At 38.9% G+C, this 20457-nt stretch overlaps 1 protein-coding gene across 1 annotated transcript; it reads right to left on the bottom strand.

Moving 5' to 3' along the window:
* Positions 1-2218: 2218 nt before the first annotated feature.
* spg7 (SPG7 matrix AAA peptidase subunit, paraplegin) lies at positions 2219-19402 on the bottom strand. Its single transcript, XM_048186356.1, has 17 exons — positions 18948-19402; positions 17256-17355; positions 17024-17107; positions 15539-15780; positions 15292-15431; positions 14671-14773; positions 14461-14586; positions 12277-12439; positions 12012-12185; positions 11502-11626; positions 10206-10308; positions 10023-10133; positions 9811-9926; positions 7931-8087; positions 7480-7643; positions 7265-7342; positions 2219-2905 (listed from the first exon to the last, which is right to left on the bottom strand). The coding sequence occupies exons 1-17, from the start codon at positions 19119-19121 to the stop codon at positions 2690-2692; spliced, it is 2376 nt and encodes a 791-aa protein (XP_048042313.1). The 5' UTR covers positions 19122-19402; the 3' UTR covers positions 2219-2689.
* Positions 19403-20457: the final 1055 nt, after the last annotated feature.

Genomic DNA, 20457 nt, shown 5'->3' with positions numbered 1-20457 from the left:
GTCAAGAGCTGTGAGTGATTTTCTCTTTATCTTCTGTTGTCTGATTAACATTAATGACACAGACGGCAGCAGGTTTATTAGGCTGCTGTCACTTTAAGACCGAATGCACGGATCCAATATACTGTTACATATGCGCTTTTTCTCAACTGTTTACATTCACTAAACACATAAATGACTGTGTTTATGAGGATACTTGCAAAGACGGACATTTTGACACACAAGAATGTTAATTTAACCGTTCAAGCCAAATTAGGCGGCAAAATGAACTCAGTTCAGGCCTCACACGCTGTATAAGCAGCAACTTCATGTGCGCACATATAGCAAAATGAGTTCTCTTTTGCTGTTTATTTCACTTCAATAGTTGAAAGTCACTTTTTTAAACAGCAATGCCATGCGAGCGGAACTGCCATTGAGAAAATTAAATTTCTACCGGTTAATCATATCTAGCGGTATATCGCCCAACCCTAATATGCATTCATATATACACAAAGAAAATTCCACATTAATGTATATGGTGACACCAAGGGACATTCGTTTAAGCATGTAACCAATAAAGAAATGGCAAGTTTGAATATGAGAAAGTGGCAATGAGATCTTTTAAATCCTATGTGATTTAAATAAAGCGTGTTTGAGCCAGTACAGGCGATAGGATTGCAAATGTACGATAATCAAAGGATATAAAGAGAAAGTGAAAAGCAAATAGTTTGTTAATCAATGGCAAAACATCATGTAATACTGCAGATGCCATGTCCTCATCTGTTCCTCACAAAAAGCAATCATAGACTTTGTATATTGTGCACGTCGTATAAACTAGTTTTATGGAAAAGAGCAGCTTGGAAATTCTGCTACATATATCGTTGTGTGTTTCAACGTGAGAAAGAAAGTCATATTCCTTTAAAAAAAAAAAAACTATTGATTGTTCAGGAATGTTTTTTTAAGACTTTTTAACTTTGGGAACTTTTGATCAATTGTTATCTCTTGTTTTTTATATATAAGACTAGTATACTGTGTAATATATTTGCTTGTAATACTATTTTTTTGTGTGCCTGCAATTTCACTTCAAAAGTAAACCCAAGACGTGTAAATTTTAGGAGGATCTACTGACAGAAATGCAATATAATATACATAACTGTGTTTCAGTGATGTATAAATACCTTACATAATGAACCGTATTACCTTATAATGAGTTATAAAAACACCACGGGTCCCCTAACACAGAAGTCGCCATTTTGCGGCACCATGTTTCTACAGTAGCCCTAAATGGACAAACTGCTCTATGGAGTGTGTTTGCTTGGCTACTCTCTGCTATCTCAGAATCTTTGTCCTGTGTCAGCCACCATAGCGTCTCTATGTTGCAATTCGCAACCTCACCACTAGATGCCGCTAAAATTTACACACTGCACCTTTAAAGAGCTTTAATATTAGTAACACTTATTTTCAGATGCAGCGTAACAACGTTTGCCAAATGAATGATGCTTCAAATGTACATATTTTTGTCTTCCCCCTCAGGAACACAAGTTTTTCATAATTACATAATACCTATTATTTTGTTTTGTTTCTCAATTTTGATTTACATAGTTTTGTTTTTAATATTTATTTCATAAGAAAAAGTGAAATGCTGTCATTATCTTTACAGTTATGAATAAAAGCTTTGAACGATGCCCGTCTGTATTTTTAGCAGAGAAGAGACAGTGATTTAGTTTGCAGTGGTTGTTTTGGCAATTATATATATAAATATTTATGGTCACCGTGATATTGCCAAGTAAGACATGTTCCTGGATCAACATATTTTGTTGATCCTGGAACAACATTCCTGTCTGAAAATGTATTTTGTCTTAACCCTATTCCTACCCCTAAACCTAATCCTACCCATAACTTATCCCTAAAATCAGAGGGGAAAGATATGTGAATAACACTGATGTAGAAGCACCTAACCCTGGTTGCAAGCCTAAACTTGACATAAATGGTAAACTTTTCCGTCAAATCTGATTGGTTGATTGGAATGTTGTTCCAGGATGTTGAGCCAGGAACATGTCATACTTAGTGAAATCACATTCACCATATATATATATAAATATATATATAAAATAGTAACAGGAAACACTTTATTTTAATGTTCTTGTTACACATGTTGCATGAAGTTAATATAGTAATAACTAAAATACATTATTTAAGATTAAGCACATAATGCACATAATAAAAACTCTTGGACATGAAACACAAATGTAATAATTTATTACATATGGTGCAGAATATCCACTGACTTCAGACATACTACTGCTAGCAATGCTTACCTGGTCTTACAAAACCAGTTTGAGCCGGTCTGGAAAGGAGCTCAAAAAAGCACAAATACTGTTTTAAAAACAGATTTCATGCAATTCTCAAAGGAGGTTTCATCTACTCTTTAAAAGAGTGATTCCTTATTGAGAAAAACACGGTATTGCTCTTAAATGCTTGATTGATGCTTGTAAGTTGCTTTTTGTTTCAATTAAATGTCCTAAAGACATAAAATATAATTACTGGCCAAAATAATCAGCCTAGAAAGGTCAACTAAGCACATGTTGCCATTATTTTTCAGTCAGTCAGATCAGGTCTAACTGGAGCATCAAGGGCGAGAACAGCAGACACATTTTGGGTTTTTTTTCTTCCCTTAAAAGTCGACTCGAACTTCCACATGTGTTGTGGAAGCTCACGCTGGGCTCAGGTTGATGTCATCATCTTTGTCTTTGCGATTCGGTCTCTGGCGTCTGCGTGGCTCATCTTCCCCCGTGTCCTGCTTGTCTCTTTCGGCCTCCACCCAGCTTTGAGGGGCGATCATCTTTTTGGGTCCAAACGGAGAAGGTCCCAGCAAAGCCTCGATGTCATCGTAGTTGACCACCTCCCTCTCCAGCAGGGTATTAGCCAGCTGAAATCAAGCACAGCAAACAACAACAATAAATCACCACGGAAGATAAAAAAAGTTAGATTTTATACCTGGCTTTTTGAAGAAAAAACTATTGAAAATGTTTCATTTAATCATTTTTAGCTTGTGATTTGTAATTTCTACTCTGATCCATAATTAAAGAAAGAGGAAATGCTAATTTTGGCGGTTTGTTACATAAGAGAATAGAGACCTCAAAAAGAGAAGTTATTATTAATAGTTATTATAGAGGTTATTTATAATGTATTATGTATCTGAAACTGAAGCACTTTAACATGACATCATATCCTGTAGTCCATATTCACTGAGAAAAAAATGTGACTATTATGAAAAGTATGAGAAAAAGAGAAATTAATTTGAAATTCGGTAAATAAGTGTAAATAACAAAAAGTATTTACTTCATACTAAATTAGACGCTATTAGTTGTTAGACGCCATTTCTACTTAGTGCAAATACTGGCAGATACTATATGCACCTCCGTGTATTGTAGTACATTATAAAACAGTATAACAACATATTCAGTGTATATGATTATATTTATTAAAATCACAAATGGATGCTGCCTTATTGGGACATTACTTGCACAAGGCACTAACACTGAGTGCTAACCAGATGCGATGAGATAAGATTCCAGTGACAAGCAATTTGTTTGTCCACACCAGACATGACACAACTACAAGACGCGACAAAATAAATCAAAAATCACAGCCAATCAGAAGCGCTTGCGGGCGGAGTCTCTCTGCAAGCGCACTGCACTCGCAACCAAATTGATTAAAAATCACAGCCAATCAGAAGCGCTTGCGGGCGGAGTCTCTCTGCAAGCGCACTGCACTCGCAACCAAATTGATTAAAAATCACAGCCAATCTGAAGCGCTTGTGGGCGGAGTCTCTCTGCAAGCGCACTGCACTCGCAACTAAATTAAATAAAAAATCACAGCCAATCAGAAGCGCTTGTGGGCGGAGTCTCTCTGAAAGCGCACTGCACTCGCAACCAAATTGATAAAAAAAAAATCACAGCCAATCAGAAGCGCTTGTGGGCGGAGTCTCTCTGAAAGCGCACTGCACTCGCAACTAAATTAAATAAAAAATCACAGCCAATCAGATGCGCTTGTGGGTGGAGTCTCTCTGCAAGCGCACTGCACTCGCAACCAAATTGATTAAAAATCACAGCCAATCAGAAGCGCTTGCGGGCGGAGTCTCTCTGAAAGCGCACTGCACTCGCAACCAAATTGATTAAAAATCACAGCCAATCAGAAGCGCTTGCGGGCGGAGTCTCTCTGCAAGCGCACTGCACTCGCAACCAAATTGATTAAAAATCACAGCCAATCAGAAGCGCTTGCGGGCGGAGTCTCTCTGCAAGCGCACTGCACTCGCAACCAAATTGATTAAAAATCACAGCCAATCAGAAGCGCTTGCGGGCGGAGTCTCTCTGCAAGCGCACTGCACTCGCAACCAAATTGATTAAAAATCACAGCCAATCTGAAGCGCTTGTGGGCGGAGTCTCTCTGCAAGCGCACTGCATTCGCAACTAAATCAATCAAAAATCACAGCCAATCAGAAGAGTGAGTGGACGGAGTCTCTCTGTGAGCGCACTGCACTCGCAACCAAATTGATAAAAAAAAAATCACAGCCAATCAGAAGCGCTTGTGGGCGGAGTCTCTCTGAAAGCGCACTGCACTCGCAACTAAATTAAATAAAAAAATCACAGCCAATCAGATGCGCTTGTGGGTGGAGTCTCTCTGCAAGCGCACTGCACTCGCAACTAAATTAAATCAAAAATCACAGCCAATCAGAAGCGCTTGTGGGTGGAGTCTCTCTGTGAGCGCACTGCACTCGCAACGAAATTGATAAAAAAAAAAAAATCACAGCCAATCAGAAGCGCTTTGGGGGCGGAGTCTCTCTGCAAGCGCACTGCACTCGCAACTAAATGAAATAAAAAATCACAGCCAATCAGAAGCGCTTGTGGGCGGAGTCTCTCTGCAAGCGCACTGCACTCGCAACTAAATTAAATCAAAAATCACAGCCAATCAGAAGCGCTTGTGGGCGGAGTCTCTCTGAAAGCGCACTGCACTCGCAACCAAATTGATAAAAAAAAAATCACAGCCAATCAGAAGCGCTTGTGGGCGTAGTCTCTCTGAAAGCGCACTGCACTCGCAACTAAATTAAATAAAAAATCACAGCCAATCAGATGCGCTTGTGGGTGGAGTCTCTCTGCAAGCGCACTGCACTCGCAACTAAATTGATTAAAAATCACAGCCAATCAGAAGCGCTTGCGGGCGGAGTCTCTCTGCAAGCGCACTGCACTCGCAACCAAATTGATTAAAAATCACAGCCAATCAGAAGCGCTTGCGGGCGGAGTCTCTCTGCAAGCGCACAACACTCGCAACCAAATTGATTAAAAATCACAGCCAATCAGAAGCGCTTGCGGGCGGAGTCTCTCTGCAAGCGCACTGCACTCGCAACCAAATTGATTAAAAATCACAGCCAATCAGAAGCGCTTGCGGGCGGAGTCTCTCTGCAAGCGCACTGCACTCGCAACCAAATTGATTAAAAATCACAGCCAATCAGAAGCGCTTGCGGGCGGAGTCTCTCTGCAAGCGCACTGCACTCGCAACCAAATTGATTAAAAATCACAGCCAATCTGAAGCGCTTGTGGGCGGAGTCTCTCAGTGAGCGCACTGCATTCGCAACTAAATCAATCAAAAATCACAGCCAATCAGAAGAGTGAGTGGACGGAGTCTCTCTGTGAGCGCACTGCACTCGCAACCAAATTGATAAAAAAAAAAATCACAGCCAATCAGAAGCGCTTGCGGGCGGAGTCTCTCTGAAAGCGCACTGCACTCGCAACTAAATTAAATAAAAAAATCACAGCCAATCAGATGCGCTTGTGGGTGGAGTCTCTCTGCAAGCGCACTGCACTCGCAACTAAATTAAATCAAAAATCACAGCCAATCAGAAGCGCTTGTGGGTGGAGTCTCTCTGTGAGCGCACTGCACTCGCAACGAAATTGATAAAAAAAAAAAATCACAGCCAATCAGAAGCGCTTGTGGGCGGAGTCTCTCTGTGAGCACACTGCACTCGCAACCAAATTGATAAAAAAAAAAAATCACAGCCAATCAGAAGCGCTTGCGGGCGGAGTCTCTCTGCAAGCGCACTGCACTCGCAACTAAATTAAATAAAAAATCACAGCCAATCAGAAGCGCTTGTGGGCGGAGTCTCTCTGCAAGCGCACTGCACTCGCAACTAAATTAAATCAAAAATCACAGCCAATCAGAAGCGCTTGTGGGTGGAGTCTCTCTGCAAGCGCACTGCACTCGCAACTAAATTGATCAAAAATCACAGCCAATCAGAAGCGCTTGTGGGTGGAGTCTCTCTGCAAGCGCACTGCACTCGCAACTAAATTAAATCAAAAATCACAGCCAATCAGAAGCGCTTGTGGGTGGAGTCTCTCTGCAAGCGCACTGCACTCGCAACTAAATTAAATAAAAAATCACAGCCAATCAGAAGCGCTTGTGGGCGGAGTCTCTCTGAAAGCGCACTGCACTCGCAACCAAATTGATTAAAAATCACAGCCAATCAGAAGGGAGTGTGGGCGGAGTCTCTCTGCAAGCGCACTGCACTCGCAACCAAATTAATCAAAAATCACAGCCAATCAGAAGCGCTTGTGGGCGGAGTCTCTCTGCAAGCGCACTGCACTCGCAACCAAATTGATTAAAAATCACAGCCAATCAGAAGGGAGTGTGGGCGGAGTCTCTCTGCAAGCGCACTGCACTCGCAACCAAATTGATTAAAAATCACAGCCAATCAGAAGCGCTTGTGGGCGGAGTCTCTCAGTGAGCGCACTGCATTCGCAACTAAATCAATCAAAAATCACAGCCAATCAGAAGAGTGAGTGGACGGAGTCTCTCTGTGAGCGCACTGCACTCGCAACAGAATAAATTACATAAATTCATAAATTTTACACCATTTTAACATTATTAAAAATACAGAGTGGCTTAAATGATCTTTGTCATAGAATAGACTTGTTCACATTTAAACACTCTTGTCTCCTTTAAATTATTTTCAGTATCTGAGGTGGATTATCCATTGGCTATAAGGGTCACGCAAAACTCACATTAGACACTTTTAACAATAAATAAAGCAAATAATCAGTACCTGGGATTATCATTGTCATACTTTGTATGTTCCAGCCATGGCTGGTTAGGACAAAAACTCTGATTAACATGGAAAAGGCGCCTTTTATCACTGTTGTGGAACATCTGGTTAGGACACACTGTTAAGAATATTCTTATGAAGAAAATATTATCATCTTGCTATGCTAACAAGGATGTGAGCACAACTTACCAAAATAAGTTTGTCTCTGTTGTCCAAAAGCAGTTTCTCTGTGTGTCTGTAGGCCTTTGCTATTAGCAACTTAGCTTCCTGAACATGAGAGAAAGGAATACATATAAATAACTGCACACAAATATTCAAGACAACTGATATTTAACACCCGGGCGAGCCTCTGTAACATCCCATCAGAGTGAGGGCACCCATGCCACACCAGTTCTTGCACTCACAAGGTCCATCTGCTGCTGGAGGCCTTGGCTGAACGGTCTCCGTCCGATACCGCCCTGATCCTCAGACTCAGGGAAGGACACATGGCCCACACTGGCAGTCATGCCATACTGCTTCACCATGGAGTAGGCCACCCGGGTCACCTTCCGCAGGTCATCCTGAGCACCTACGAGGAGTTTACAAGTTATCTGACGTCTAGTAATACCTACGAGGTCATGTCACAAATGACCGGTTACTTAACCACATCCACCGCTTTTCAAGAAGACGTACCTGATTAATCTGGAATAAATTACTTCAAATTAGAGCTACACGATTAATCATTTAAAGATCTCGATTCAAACACCCACACGATCTCATTCCTAAATGACAACGGTTCGTCTATGTCTATTAAACCTGTGATAACATTGAGAACTGCGTTGGCGCTGGCACTATATAAGTGTGTAGATGACATACCTGTGGTGACCTTATTGAAGGTGATGGCCTCAGAGGCTCGTCCACCCAACGCCATGCACATCCTCTCAAACAGCTGCTCTTTGGTGAACAAATACTGATCCTTCGGCAGCATCTGAGCGAAGCCCAAAGCGGCATTCGTCCTGGGAGCTATTGAAACCTGGAGGACAAGAGGTCAAAAGACCAGCCCATCACAATACATACACAATGCAAATATATAATATAATGTATTAATAATAAATAATAATATAATATAGGCACAATATAATAATATAATTTAATATATACATGTCTTAATGCCACACTGTCTTTGTCATTCTTAATTATAGTCCAAGCACCTATTCTTCTTCCGCTCTGGAAGTCTATGGCAGCCCATAGAAGGGCTTGTGGGAAAGTTATGAAATTTGGCACATTGAAAGACGTCAGTCCCAACATTAACCACACCAAATTTGGAATCTCTAAATCAATGCCTCTAGCGCCACCATCTGTCCAAAATTTCACGTATGTTTATGCTACTTTTGAACCATTAGGGTTATAAACAAAATCCTTTATTCCTCCGAATCCTCGGCTTAAGACTATTCGATTGCACCATTTTCCATTTTGAATTTTCTGAAAAAAAATCTACATTTTCAAACTCCTCCTAGGCCAGTTTTCATGAAAATTGAACCAGATCATCTTCAGACAAAAAAGTTGTGAAATTCAAATTGATTTGTCATTTTCGAAAAACGTGCAAACAAATTTTATGTGAAGCGAAAATACGAAAATGGACGTAAGCCTCTATCTCCTCAACACTTTATCGTATTCAGACCAAACTTGGCCCATGTCATCACAAGCATAACCTGAGGCTACATTTTGAATTTTGTAGTCAGATGCTGTATTTTATGAATGCATGAATGTATCATTACGAAACTCGGTATGGCACGATGCCCTGAAGGAGCCTGAGAAGTTTTGTACCAGCACCACCTAGTGTGATGAAGAAAAAAAATTATTTACATGCTCATAACTTTTGATGTAGTTGACTTATTTTCATTGACATCTCCTCGGATTCCTGAATTCTTGCCGAGTCCAACGATATCAGACATGCTAGGTTTCGCCTTATGGTTAGTGCAACGTTGTGATTTAGCATTTAAAAATCATTCGCAAAATTGTTAGTCCGATTGAGACGAAACCACCATAGGACAATCAAAAACATAGGTTGTTGACTATGCACTAATGGCCAAATGTCAAAATTTTGATAGTAAGTGGCAAAAAAATGCAATCAAAGTCAGGTGGGTAATTTTTTTATGTGTTCATACATATAAATGTCCAAAACAAAATGAGACAATTTCACCAAAACTGAAATGCTTATGTATGGGGGCACTCTGAGGAAAAAGCGGTGGGACTGCGCCACTATAATTGAACAAAACATGAAATTGGCTCTAACTACAGTACCGCTGGTCTAATTGACTTCAAATTGGCAGTGTCTTTCTTCATTGCAATCGTAGTCCATTATGACATTGTTGGTCTGCTGCGAGCTTCCTTGTTTGCTTCTGTTGTGCTTGGCCCCTTAATTGCTGCTTGCAGCTATACTTCAAAATAAAATGTAAATTTATTAATAATATCCATTTCTGTTAATCCCAGGTTGCTATGGTAACCTAAGTTTGTTTACGTATCAAACAAGTGTCCACAAGAAATAGATGTCGTTCCCTCAACATCACATTGCCACGACATAACTTCGACAAAACGATCTCATGGTCACGACATATCATCACATTCCCACGAGTTAATATGTTGCGGCCAAGACAAAACTAAGTGAACCGAAGATGTCCCCTCCCATTCACTGTACACAAGTCGCATGGACCACTTTTACAGCACTTTTCAGAGCTTAGCCCAGTGCTGCTTACCTTCATGACAGCTTCGGTGTGTTCCAGCAGCCATCCCACTAAAGCATGACCAGACTCATGGAAGGCCACTATCCTCTGCTCTTCTTTAGACAAGATTTTACTCTTCTTCACACTCCCTACATGTCACACACAACATCAAACAGATGCTGATTGTGTAGAAATCTCTGATGTAATATCATAGTACACTATTTTTTTTTAGCTCAAATGAATACCTGCAATGACTCTCTCCACAGCATATTCAAAATTAAAGGTGTCAATGGACTTGTAACCCTCTCTGGCAGCATGAAGGGCGGCCTCATTGCAGATGTTGGCGATGTCGGCTCCTGGAAATATGAACAGTGTGTCAGATGTGGTGTGAGGAGATGATATAGTCACATAGTCAAAACATCACTCACCACTGAAGCCTGGTGTCAACTCAGCCAGACGCAGGGAGTAGAAGTCTGCCGGCTGTGTGAGCTTCAGGATCTTCAGGTGTTGCTCAAAGATTTCCCTCCTCTCCTAGAACACAATCAGCAAGAGTGAATAATGAATAGCTGATGACGGGTTGTTGAATTATTGAGAATTAACCCACCCCCCGAGGTGCTAATATGAAGTGGAGTGGTCATTACACCTTAGGTGTGCATTAATTTCCCATAACTCGACAGTCTGGAGACAATTGAATTATTCCATGTACACTACAATTTCCTCCACACATACACTACCATTCAAAAGTCTGGAATAATTATGATTTTATTCATGAATTTAATGATTACTTTTATTCTCACCAAGGCTAAAATCAAAAATACAGTAAAAAACAGTAATATTGTGAAATATAGCAAAATGTAATTTATTCCTGTGATCATTAGCATCATTACTCCAGTCTTCAGTGTCACATGATCCTTCAGAAATCATTCTAATATGATGATTCGAATTTTATCAATTACTATTGAAAAATGTTTCTTATTATCAATGTTGAAAACAGTTGTGCTACTTAATATTTTTGTGATGCATTTTTAAGATTATTTGAAGAATAGAAAGTTCAGTGAACAGCATTTATTTGAAATCAAATCTTTTGTAACATAAATGTCTTTACTGTCACTTCTGATCAGTTTAATGTTTCCTTGCTGAATAAAAGTATTATTGATTTTATTTTATTTTCTTAATCTTACCCTAATATTTTGAGTGGTAATGTACCATGGTTTCCACAAAAATATTAAGAAGCAAAAACTATAATAATCAGAAATGTTTCTTGAGCAGCAGATCAGCATATTAGAATGATTTCTGAAGGATCATGTGACACTGAAGACTGGAGTAATGATGCTGAAAATTCAGCTTTGATCACAGGAATAAATTACATTTATTCGCCTATTAAACAGCCATTTTAAATATTAATACTATTTCACAATATTAATGTTTTACCATATTTTTGATCAAACAAATACAGCCTTGATGAGCAGAAGAGACTTCCTTCAAAAACATTTAATTATTATAAATTTTGATCGGAAGTGTACATGTGTTTATCTCAGGATTTGCTAAGAGAAACAGCCCGATTCACCATTACTAGATTAAAAGTCTCCAGAAAGAGCACAGAGAAGTGATATACAAATGTAATACAGTCAGCAAATCTTCATAGTCAATTCATTCACACTTGGAACATCTGACAACCAATCAGAATCAAGAATTCTGTAGCTGCTGCTTTGACCCTTCATTACCTGAAGAGTTGGCAGGTCGATAAATATGTGCCTATCAAGCCTGCCCGGTCTCATGAGCGCATTGTCCAGAATGTCTGCCCGATTAGTGGAAGCCAGGACAATCACATGATCTGTGGTGCCCATTCCTAGAAAAGAGAGATGGAAAATATGTTGATAATCTCAGATTGAAGGTCACGTGTTCATTCGACAAATTCAAATTCTTTCCTACTATAAATTAACCCTTTAAATTAATGATTTTTGAAGGCTGGAGTAACGATGCTGAAAATTCAGCTATGCATCACAGGAATAAATTACATTTCACAATATAATAAAAACTTGAACTTAAGTGTTCACTTAATCAACAGTAGCAAATATAGATATATTTATTAATTATTTCTAAAATGTAACATTAACATGACAGTAGCAGAACATAGCCTTTGTAAAAAACAAAGTAAAACATAAATAATAATGTAAACGACTAGTATTGTCAATGTCGACTCGCAGCAGTATTGTTTGGTCGACTATTCTTACCGTCCATCTCCACCAGCAGCTGGTTGAGGGTCTGCTCTTCCTCTGTGTTTGAGAAACCAGACATGTTTGTGGAGCGTTTCTTCCCCACGGCATCAATCTCATCGATGTAGACGATGCACGGCGCTCGAGCTCGAGCCTCTTTGAAAAGACTTCGCACTCTTGCGGCACCAAGGCCTGGGTAGGGAAAGATCGTTCAGACTGAAACATGAAGATCTGACAATGGCATCCGGATAATAATCTCTGTATATTTAACAGTCTTATTTACCTCCAATCACCTCCACAAACTCTGAACCTGCCATGGCGAGGAAGGGCACCTGAGCCTCTGTCGCCACTGCCTTAGCAAGCAGGGTTTTCCCACAGCCAGGGGGCCCCAGAAGCAGAGAGCCTTTAGGTACTTTGGCCCCGAGCTGAAGGTATCTGTCTGGATTCTTCAAAAGAAAACCATTATCGTTAGAGTTCTTCTGTTGTTGAGTCTATGGCCCATAGAACCGCTTGTGGGAAAGTTATGAAATTTGGCACACAGATAGAGGATTGTCTGAACTGTTACCATACCAAATTTGGAGTTTCTAACTCAAACCCTCTAGCGCCACCAACTGTCCAATTTTCCACTCACGTTTATGCTAAAAACTTTTGAACAGTAAGTGCTAGAAACAAAATATTTTTTTCCTCTGATTTCTTTGATTTTATCTGAAAAACCTTCTTTTTTTTTTAACTTTTTGGAATTAGATCATCTTCAGACCATACCGACAAAGATATCGAATTCAAGTTGATTCGTCAAACCGTGCTTGAATAATGCGCAAACGAATTTGATTAAGAGCACGCCAAATTGGACGTGAGGCTATTTCTCCGCAATGCGGAGAGATTATTCTGATTATTCTGACCAAATTTGGTGTATGTTATGACAACCATGACCTGAGGATACCTGCACAATTTTGGCACAGTGCCACCTAGTGGTCAGGAGATATGAAAATTGCTCTTTTTGCCTGTAACTTCTGGGGTGCGTTTCCCGAACAACGATGTAACTCGCTGCTGAACTACCATAGTACAATGCATTGTTGAACAAATCAACTAGCTAGTCACGACTGTTTCCCGAAACCGTATTGCCGCAAACTTGTCGTTCAACCACGTTGATGAATGACGTCACGCAGGTTGTGAGAAATAACTTCTTAAATGAATCAGTTTGAGATCGAATTATTTCTAGAATTTCTGCTATAAAGTTCGTTTGAACTATTGATTCGGGAAACAACAAATCGTTTAACTATGTAAGTAACGACGGAACTTGCGATGTTAGTTGCTAACGATGCTTTTGGGAAACGCAAACCTGAACGGTTTGACCACTTCTCTTTAGATTGCCAAGTTGAACAAAATCTAATTTTCCCATGTCGGCCATTTTAATTTTGTTGTAAAATGCTATATTTTACTGATGCATTAGCGTATTGTTACAAAACTCTGTGTCATTGGAACCATGCCCTAAAGGTACTCAAAAAGATTTGCGGCAGTGCCACCTTGTGGTCAAAAATTAGAATGAAATTTAAAAAAACGCTAATAGCTTTTGATCAATTTTGTCTATTTTTAATGAAACTAGTATTGATAGATTCCATTACTCATTGTTGCAGTTGCTCTGAGGCTCCCACCTATGCTGGAATAACTCTTCATGCCTTTTTGTGCTTGGTTTTCCTAAATATCAGCACAAATGTGATATTGATTTTATACAACAGTTCAATAAACAAGAAGTTAATATTGTGAGTTACATTTTTGACACTAAATTATCAATATGGTCTGTTTTTACTCTATTTTGCCAATGGAAATAGTTCCAAAAAAGCTGCAACAGCAGTGTTTCATTCCTGAATAATTCAGCAATGATTCAATGATCCATTCATAAAGGCTGCCATTTGCTTTGTTCCTGAATGAATCAGCCGTTTGAACTTATCGGTTGAATGAATGATTCAATGACTCACTCATTAAGACAGTGACTTTTCCACAAACCTACTGGCAGTTTTAGTTTCATATTAAAAGGATCATTTAATTTTTTTTTTCTTCAAAAAAACATTATTTTTAAAACATTAATTTCATAGCATTATTTATGTAATTATAATTGCATTGCAAATACATCTAAATGCTGCTTTAGATGCAGCTTCTGTGCCACTTCTGCAGTTGTTGACACTGACTTTGTTTGATTGATAACAGCCATGTCTTATTATTCTAACTTAATTTTCTCATTCAATCTAATGAGTCAGTTGTCAATATCACACATCCCTAGTTTACACTAATGCATGTCATACTGTCCCCTTGCACTGAGAATGTCACATATACTTGCACTGCATTACGAATTGCGCTCTGACACATTTCAGAGTGTAGAGTCAAGTAAATTTGAGCATTAATAACTAGAAGATATCATCCACACATACTTGGATATAATGTTTTGGGCCTAACTTTCAGATGCCCTTACCTTTAGATAGTCCACAAACTCTTTGACTTCCATCTTGGCCTCATGCATACCCGCAACATCTTTGAAGCTTACGCCTTTTCCAGATTTCCCATCGACAATAGTGAATTTAGCCATTTTCAACTGATTCTGGTGGAAGAGACAGACGATTTGACATTACAAAACATTTAATAGTAATATAAAACTAATTCAAATGAAGGAAGCTTGACTTACAAATGCACTAAAGCCGCCATCTCTCCCACCCATTCCTGCCAGTCGGAAGATGTACCAGAGGATTGCAACACCAATGGCAGCCATACCGAGTGCATAAAGGGCACTGTGGAGGAAAATAAACTTATCTAGTTATATTCTGTTATGACAACAGTCGAATTTAAAGGGGTGGTTGATTATGATTTAACTTTTTTAACTTTAATTAATGTGTAATGTTGCTGTTTGAGCATAAACAACATCTGCAAAGTTACGGCGCTCAAAGTTCAATGCAAAGGGAGATATTTTCTTTTAAAGAATTGAACAACACAAACCCAACCCTTCCAGTCTCAGCTACAACTACAGTGTTTGAGGGCGGGGCAAAGTAGACACTGTTCGCAAGCAGCCAATGAAAACTGGGTTAGGCCGGCATTATGCAAATAAGAAGTGAGAGTGGAATCATTGACGACTCTTTGCGGCAGTTCAGATCACTTTGATCTTGAAATCTCTGCAGATCTTTTACTTTCACAAACAGCTCTATTACATAATGCATGAAATGCAATATTCGAAAAGCACAATAGGGGCAGTTTAATGTCTTTTCCCAGCTTGTAGGGTTTGCGTGCTCGGTGGAAAGCACAAATTACTCACTTCCCAAAGAAGCCTGTACGCTTGTAGGTCACTGGTATTCTGTCTTTGGCATCTATATTCAGCTCTTCCTCTGCTGCTCTAAGCTTCTCCTCAAACTTGTCAATGTTGGCCACCTGCATTCGGTACATCAGGGCCAGTCTCTACAACAGACAACAGGACAAATAATGAAAGTGGAATTGATAGCAACATAATGATAACAATAATTTTAAAATCAAGTATGGCACTAATCGTATCTGAAATGGCGTACAGGTCTTCCGAAGATGACTGCACCAGGGTGGAGGTAGATCTCGACAATGTCGCTCTCTGGCACCACCTGTACTCGCGACACCTCCCCTTTGGCCAACATTTCATTCACAAAATCATTCCAGGATATGTTCCCCCCACTGGTATTGATGGAGTTGAGCAAGCTCATGATGACAGCGATAATAAACAGTGTGCGCAGTCGCTCCCTATACATCTGATCCTCCTGCTCTCGTCTCTTTTTCTCTTCTAGGGAAGAAAATGAAAGCAAAGTAAGCATGAATAATTTGGTATGAAGATATATCTGGGCTGTCTGAATTATTTGAGTAGGTCAACAAATTGCATCTCGCTTCATGGTCTCTAAAAAAAGTTTTAGCTCAAATAAACCATAGCCATGTATTAAGCAGGAGCGTTTAGCGTTGTGCAATATGTATAATCTATGATAATATTGTAATTGTTGTTTTGCGAATAATGTGCGAGCTGATATTATCAAGTATGTCACTCAATTCACAAAAACACACCTTTAGAGTCCATGATTTCACTGTGCGATACTCTTATTAGAATACAGTAAGAACACCCACAAAAATAGTTCCAAACAAAGATGTTACAGCGTTTTATTGAATGAATCGTTTGAGTGAATGATTCAATAACCCATTCATAAAGACAGACACTTGTACTGAGTCCCAACTTGCCTACTTATACTACGCCCTAAAGTATGTACTCTTTAAGTGAAGAAATAGTACATACTTTTAAGTGTGTAACAAAAGAGTAGACAAGCTTTGGGACATCCATACATCGAAAATCTACCAAAAATACTAAACCATCCAGGGACTTTTGGTATACTCTTTTCAACATACTATGCTTTGGGACACACTTATTGTAATCTCACATACTATTTAAGATGGATAGCAGACATTGGGATGCAGGGTTGCTTCATTTCTGAAACAAATTGATCGAATGAATGATTCAGTGACTCACTCATTGACACAGGGATTTGCTGCCACCTACTGGTGGTTTTAGTTTCATATATAAAGTCGCGATAATCTTTTCTTCTCTATTGTGATGTGTAACGGCTTCTCGAACAAGAACAAATTTAGGGCGGGCTTGATTTTGTCCTTGGGAATTGGCTGGATCTCATGTGAGTGACAGGTTGCCCCGCCTTCGCGCCAGTAAAACGTCAGAAGAGAAGAGATGTCGCTGCAAGTTATTTTGATTGAAGTCAGCATGAAACGGAAGTTGCAATAGTATTTTCTTCCCTTATGTGAACTATATCCGAGTGAAATGGCTTCTGGATTGAGAAAAAAAATGTAGGGCGGGACTTGATTGGATCGAAGGAAGTTGGGTGTTTTGCTACCTAAATGCCAGTTGTGGAGGATATTTAGTTCCTTCCTCCCTCATCTAACACTCCTCTACTTTGTTTTTGGGATTCTGTGGTTACCCTGTCAAGGTTTATTTTGTGATGTTAACTATTGATTCATAAATGAACAAATACCTTCATCCTCCTCTGGGGTCTTCCCTTTGCCACCCTCTTTCTTTTCATGTCTTCTGTTGGATGTGCTGAAATAATGAGTAGTGCCTGACAGATGTGAAACATATTCCCATTATGCAGTGCACCAGGAAGACTTATAACACAAATCAGAACAAGCATTAAGATTTATAAGAACTCAAAAGCTCTGCATCACTACTTCTTCCAGCCAAAACATTAAAATAAACCAACTACTTACCTAATAGTTTCCACAGCTTCATAGGATTTGTGACCAATTTGTGGTGACATTGGAATTCAAGTCCAATAAGCCTTGGGATTAAAGGCTTTGTCAAAATGTTCTGTGAAACAACGGCAACTTGGTTAATCACCCAAGGGCATGCTGAACTTCATATTATAGGGTTAGTTCACCCAAAAATGAAAATTCTGTCGTTAATTACTCACCCTCATGTCGTTCTAAACCTGTAAGACTTTCATTTTGGAACACAAATGAAGATCTTTTTAATGAAATCTGAGAGATTTCTGTCCCTCCATTGACAGTAGGGCTGGGTGAAAAATTTGATTTCTCGATTTTAACCGATTCTCATTTTTATGAACCGATATCGATTCTTAAATCCCAAGAATCGATTAGTCTAGTCTGTTTTCAGTTGATGAATGAGCAGAATATGTAGCGCCTCCCATCCAATAAATCGCAATAATCTTTGTGCTTTGTTACTTTTGATATGAAGCAAAGTCTCAGATTTCAAATGATGTCCATCTTATTATGAGTTTCAAAAAATAAATACCGTTTTGGCGCTGTTTAATGTGGCGTGACAGATCGCTTTAGCGCCTCAGTTAAAGAGAAGCATGTGATCATCCTCTCCTCCGCTTTAATACCAGTTAGAGCGAAATAAACATGCATGAACATCTGAAGGTATGTTAAAATATACAGTACAACTTACCGAAATCCATATCATGTCTCGTGTAATCGCTCAATCAGTGTTTCAACCTCGGAAAGACGTCAATAAAAGCTTGTAAACAATGTCACGTAACGTCACATTTACCTCAGAAAAACACATTCAGTGACCATAAACTCATTAGTCAGCTAGAAAAGTGACTCTAGAAAGCAGCATTCTGATAAATATAGCTATGCACCGTTACATATTCATTATAATTTTTAATGTTCTTCAATATTTAATGCATGTTTGAATAAATCAGTTATGACAGCCGCGATTTAAATGTTTATATTAAAAAAAAAATGAATTGGAGTAGAAATATGATTATATAATTCTAAACTTTATTTATAATAAAAACATTGAGTGTAATTTAAGTGTTTGTATATAAATAAGTCAATTTAACCTTCAGTATTATTATAGTAGTACCAACTGACTCCCATCATGTGTAGTTTACAGCTTTAGTTGAGAGATTTTTTTCCTCTGGAAATTTTGCAATGTACTGTAACTGAAATACTACATCCAAAATAATCGAATTGAATCGAAAGCATGTGAATAGTAATCGAATCGTGAAAATTGTGTCAATACCCAGCTCTAATTGACAGTCTACGCAACTACCTCTTTCAAGCCTCAGAAAGGTAGTAAAGACATCATTAAAGTAATCCACGTGACTCCAGTGGTTTAACTTTAATGTTATGATGCAGATTTAACACTTTATTTACAAAATATTAATCTCTGAAGCGCATTCAAGCAACAACATCTGCTCTCGCGTCAACACAACATGCATGTTGTAGTTGCGTAGACTGTCAATGAAGGGATAGAAAGCTCTCAGATTTCATTAAAATATCTTCACTTGTGTTTCGAAGATGAGCGAAATTCTTACAGGTTTTGAAACGAGATTAGGGTGAGTAATTAATGACAGAATTTTCATTTTTTGGGTGAACTATCCCTTTAACATAAATAGTTTACATAACGCTTGGTCGTCCTTTAAAAAAACCCACCTGAACGCGTCCTGACTTCAGACCTCTTGTGTTTGGAGTCACTAAAGACGAGTATGAAGTCAGATTGTTCTCCAGGAGTTTTCTGCTGCTTTGAAAAGAACTGAAACGAGACGACAACGACCAGATCCGTTTGTCGCAACACTTGCTTCCACGCAGCAAAAGTAACGCTGTCATACTAAACGCTTGTTTATCGCGTCGCTTGGACCAAACACATACTATGAATGTGACCTCTTTAAGAGCTGATATAACACAACTGTCATAGTGATTCTGCAGGTCTCATCCAACAACCGCGTCTTCTACTCGGATGTTTCGGAAATATGCAAAACAAATAAAACGTTTAAATAAAATACTGTCTATACAAAGACATTACAAAGCTGAAGCCGTGAACTCTATTGATGTTTACCGTACAGGATTTGAGAAACATGTCTGTTGAACTTTCACCTTCGGAATCAGCCAATCAGAATAGAAGCAGCCCGAGAACGGGCTGACGGGAAATGTAGTTCTACTAACAGTTGAGTAACTAGGAAAACTACAAACAGTTGTAGTTGGAGCATGCGCAAAGACAACTATTGTAATCTGAGGATTAAAGGAGTAGTTCACTTTCAAACTAAAATTTCCTGATAATTTACTCTCCCTCATGTCATCCAAGATGTTCATGTCTTTCTTTCTTCAGTCGAAAAGAAATTAAGGTTTTTGATGAAAACATTCCAGGATTATTCTCCTTATAGTAGACTTCAATGGCCTCCAAATGGTTGAAGGTCAAAATTACAGTTTCAGTGCAGCTTCAAAGAGCTTTAAACGATCCCAGATGTGGAATAAGAGTCTTATCTTGAGAAATCATCACTCATTTTCTTAAAAAATTTTTAAAATTGTATATGTTTTAACCATAAATGCTCATCTTGATCTAGCTCTCTTCTTCTTCTTCTTCTTCTTCTCTATTTGAATTCCCGCAGTGTAGACACTGCTAAGTGTATTACTGCCCTCCACAGGTCAAAGTTTGAACTAAATTGTCATACACAATATGCTAGTGCAAGTATATAACAATTAGTTCAAACTTTGACCTGTGGAGGGCAGTAATACACTTAGCAGTGTCTACACTGCTGAAATTCTAATAGAGAAGAAGAAGAAGAGAGTTAGTTCAAGATGAGCATTTATGGGTAAAACGTATAGATGTTTTGTTTTTTTTTAGAAAATGAGTGATGGTTTCTCTAGATAAGACTCTTATTCCTCGTCTGGTATCGTTTAAAGCTCTTTGAAACTGTAATTTTGACCTTCAACCCTTTGGCCTCCATTGAAGTCCACTATAAGGAGAATAATCCTGGAATGTTTTCATCAAAAACCTTAATTTCTTTTCGACTGAAGAAAGAAAGACATGAACATCTTGGATGACATGGGGGTGAGTAAATGATCAGGAAATTTTAATTTGAAAGTGAACTAATCCTTTAAGTGTGTTATTTCAGATGTCTCTGTGCTGTGACTGTGGCAAGGAAATATCCAAGAAAAGTAATTC

Source organism: Megalobrama amblycephala, linkage group LG3 (assembly GCF_018812025.1).
Source record: "Megalobrama amblycephala isolate DHTTF-2021 linkage group LG3, ASM1881202v1, whole genome shotgun sequence".
Classification (NCBI taxonomy): domain Eukaryota; kingdom Metazoa; phylum Chordata; class Actinopteri; order Cypriniformes; family Xenocyprididae; genus Megalobrama; species Megalobrama amblycephala.
The sequence above is the reverse complement of the archived record's forward strand: the minus strand, read 5'-3'. Positions and strand labels throughout refer to the sequence as shown.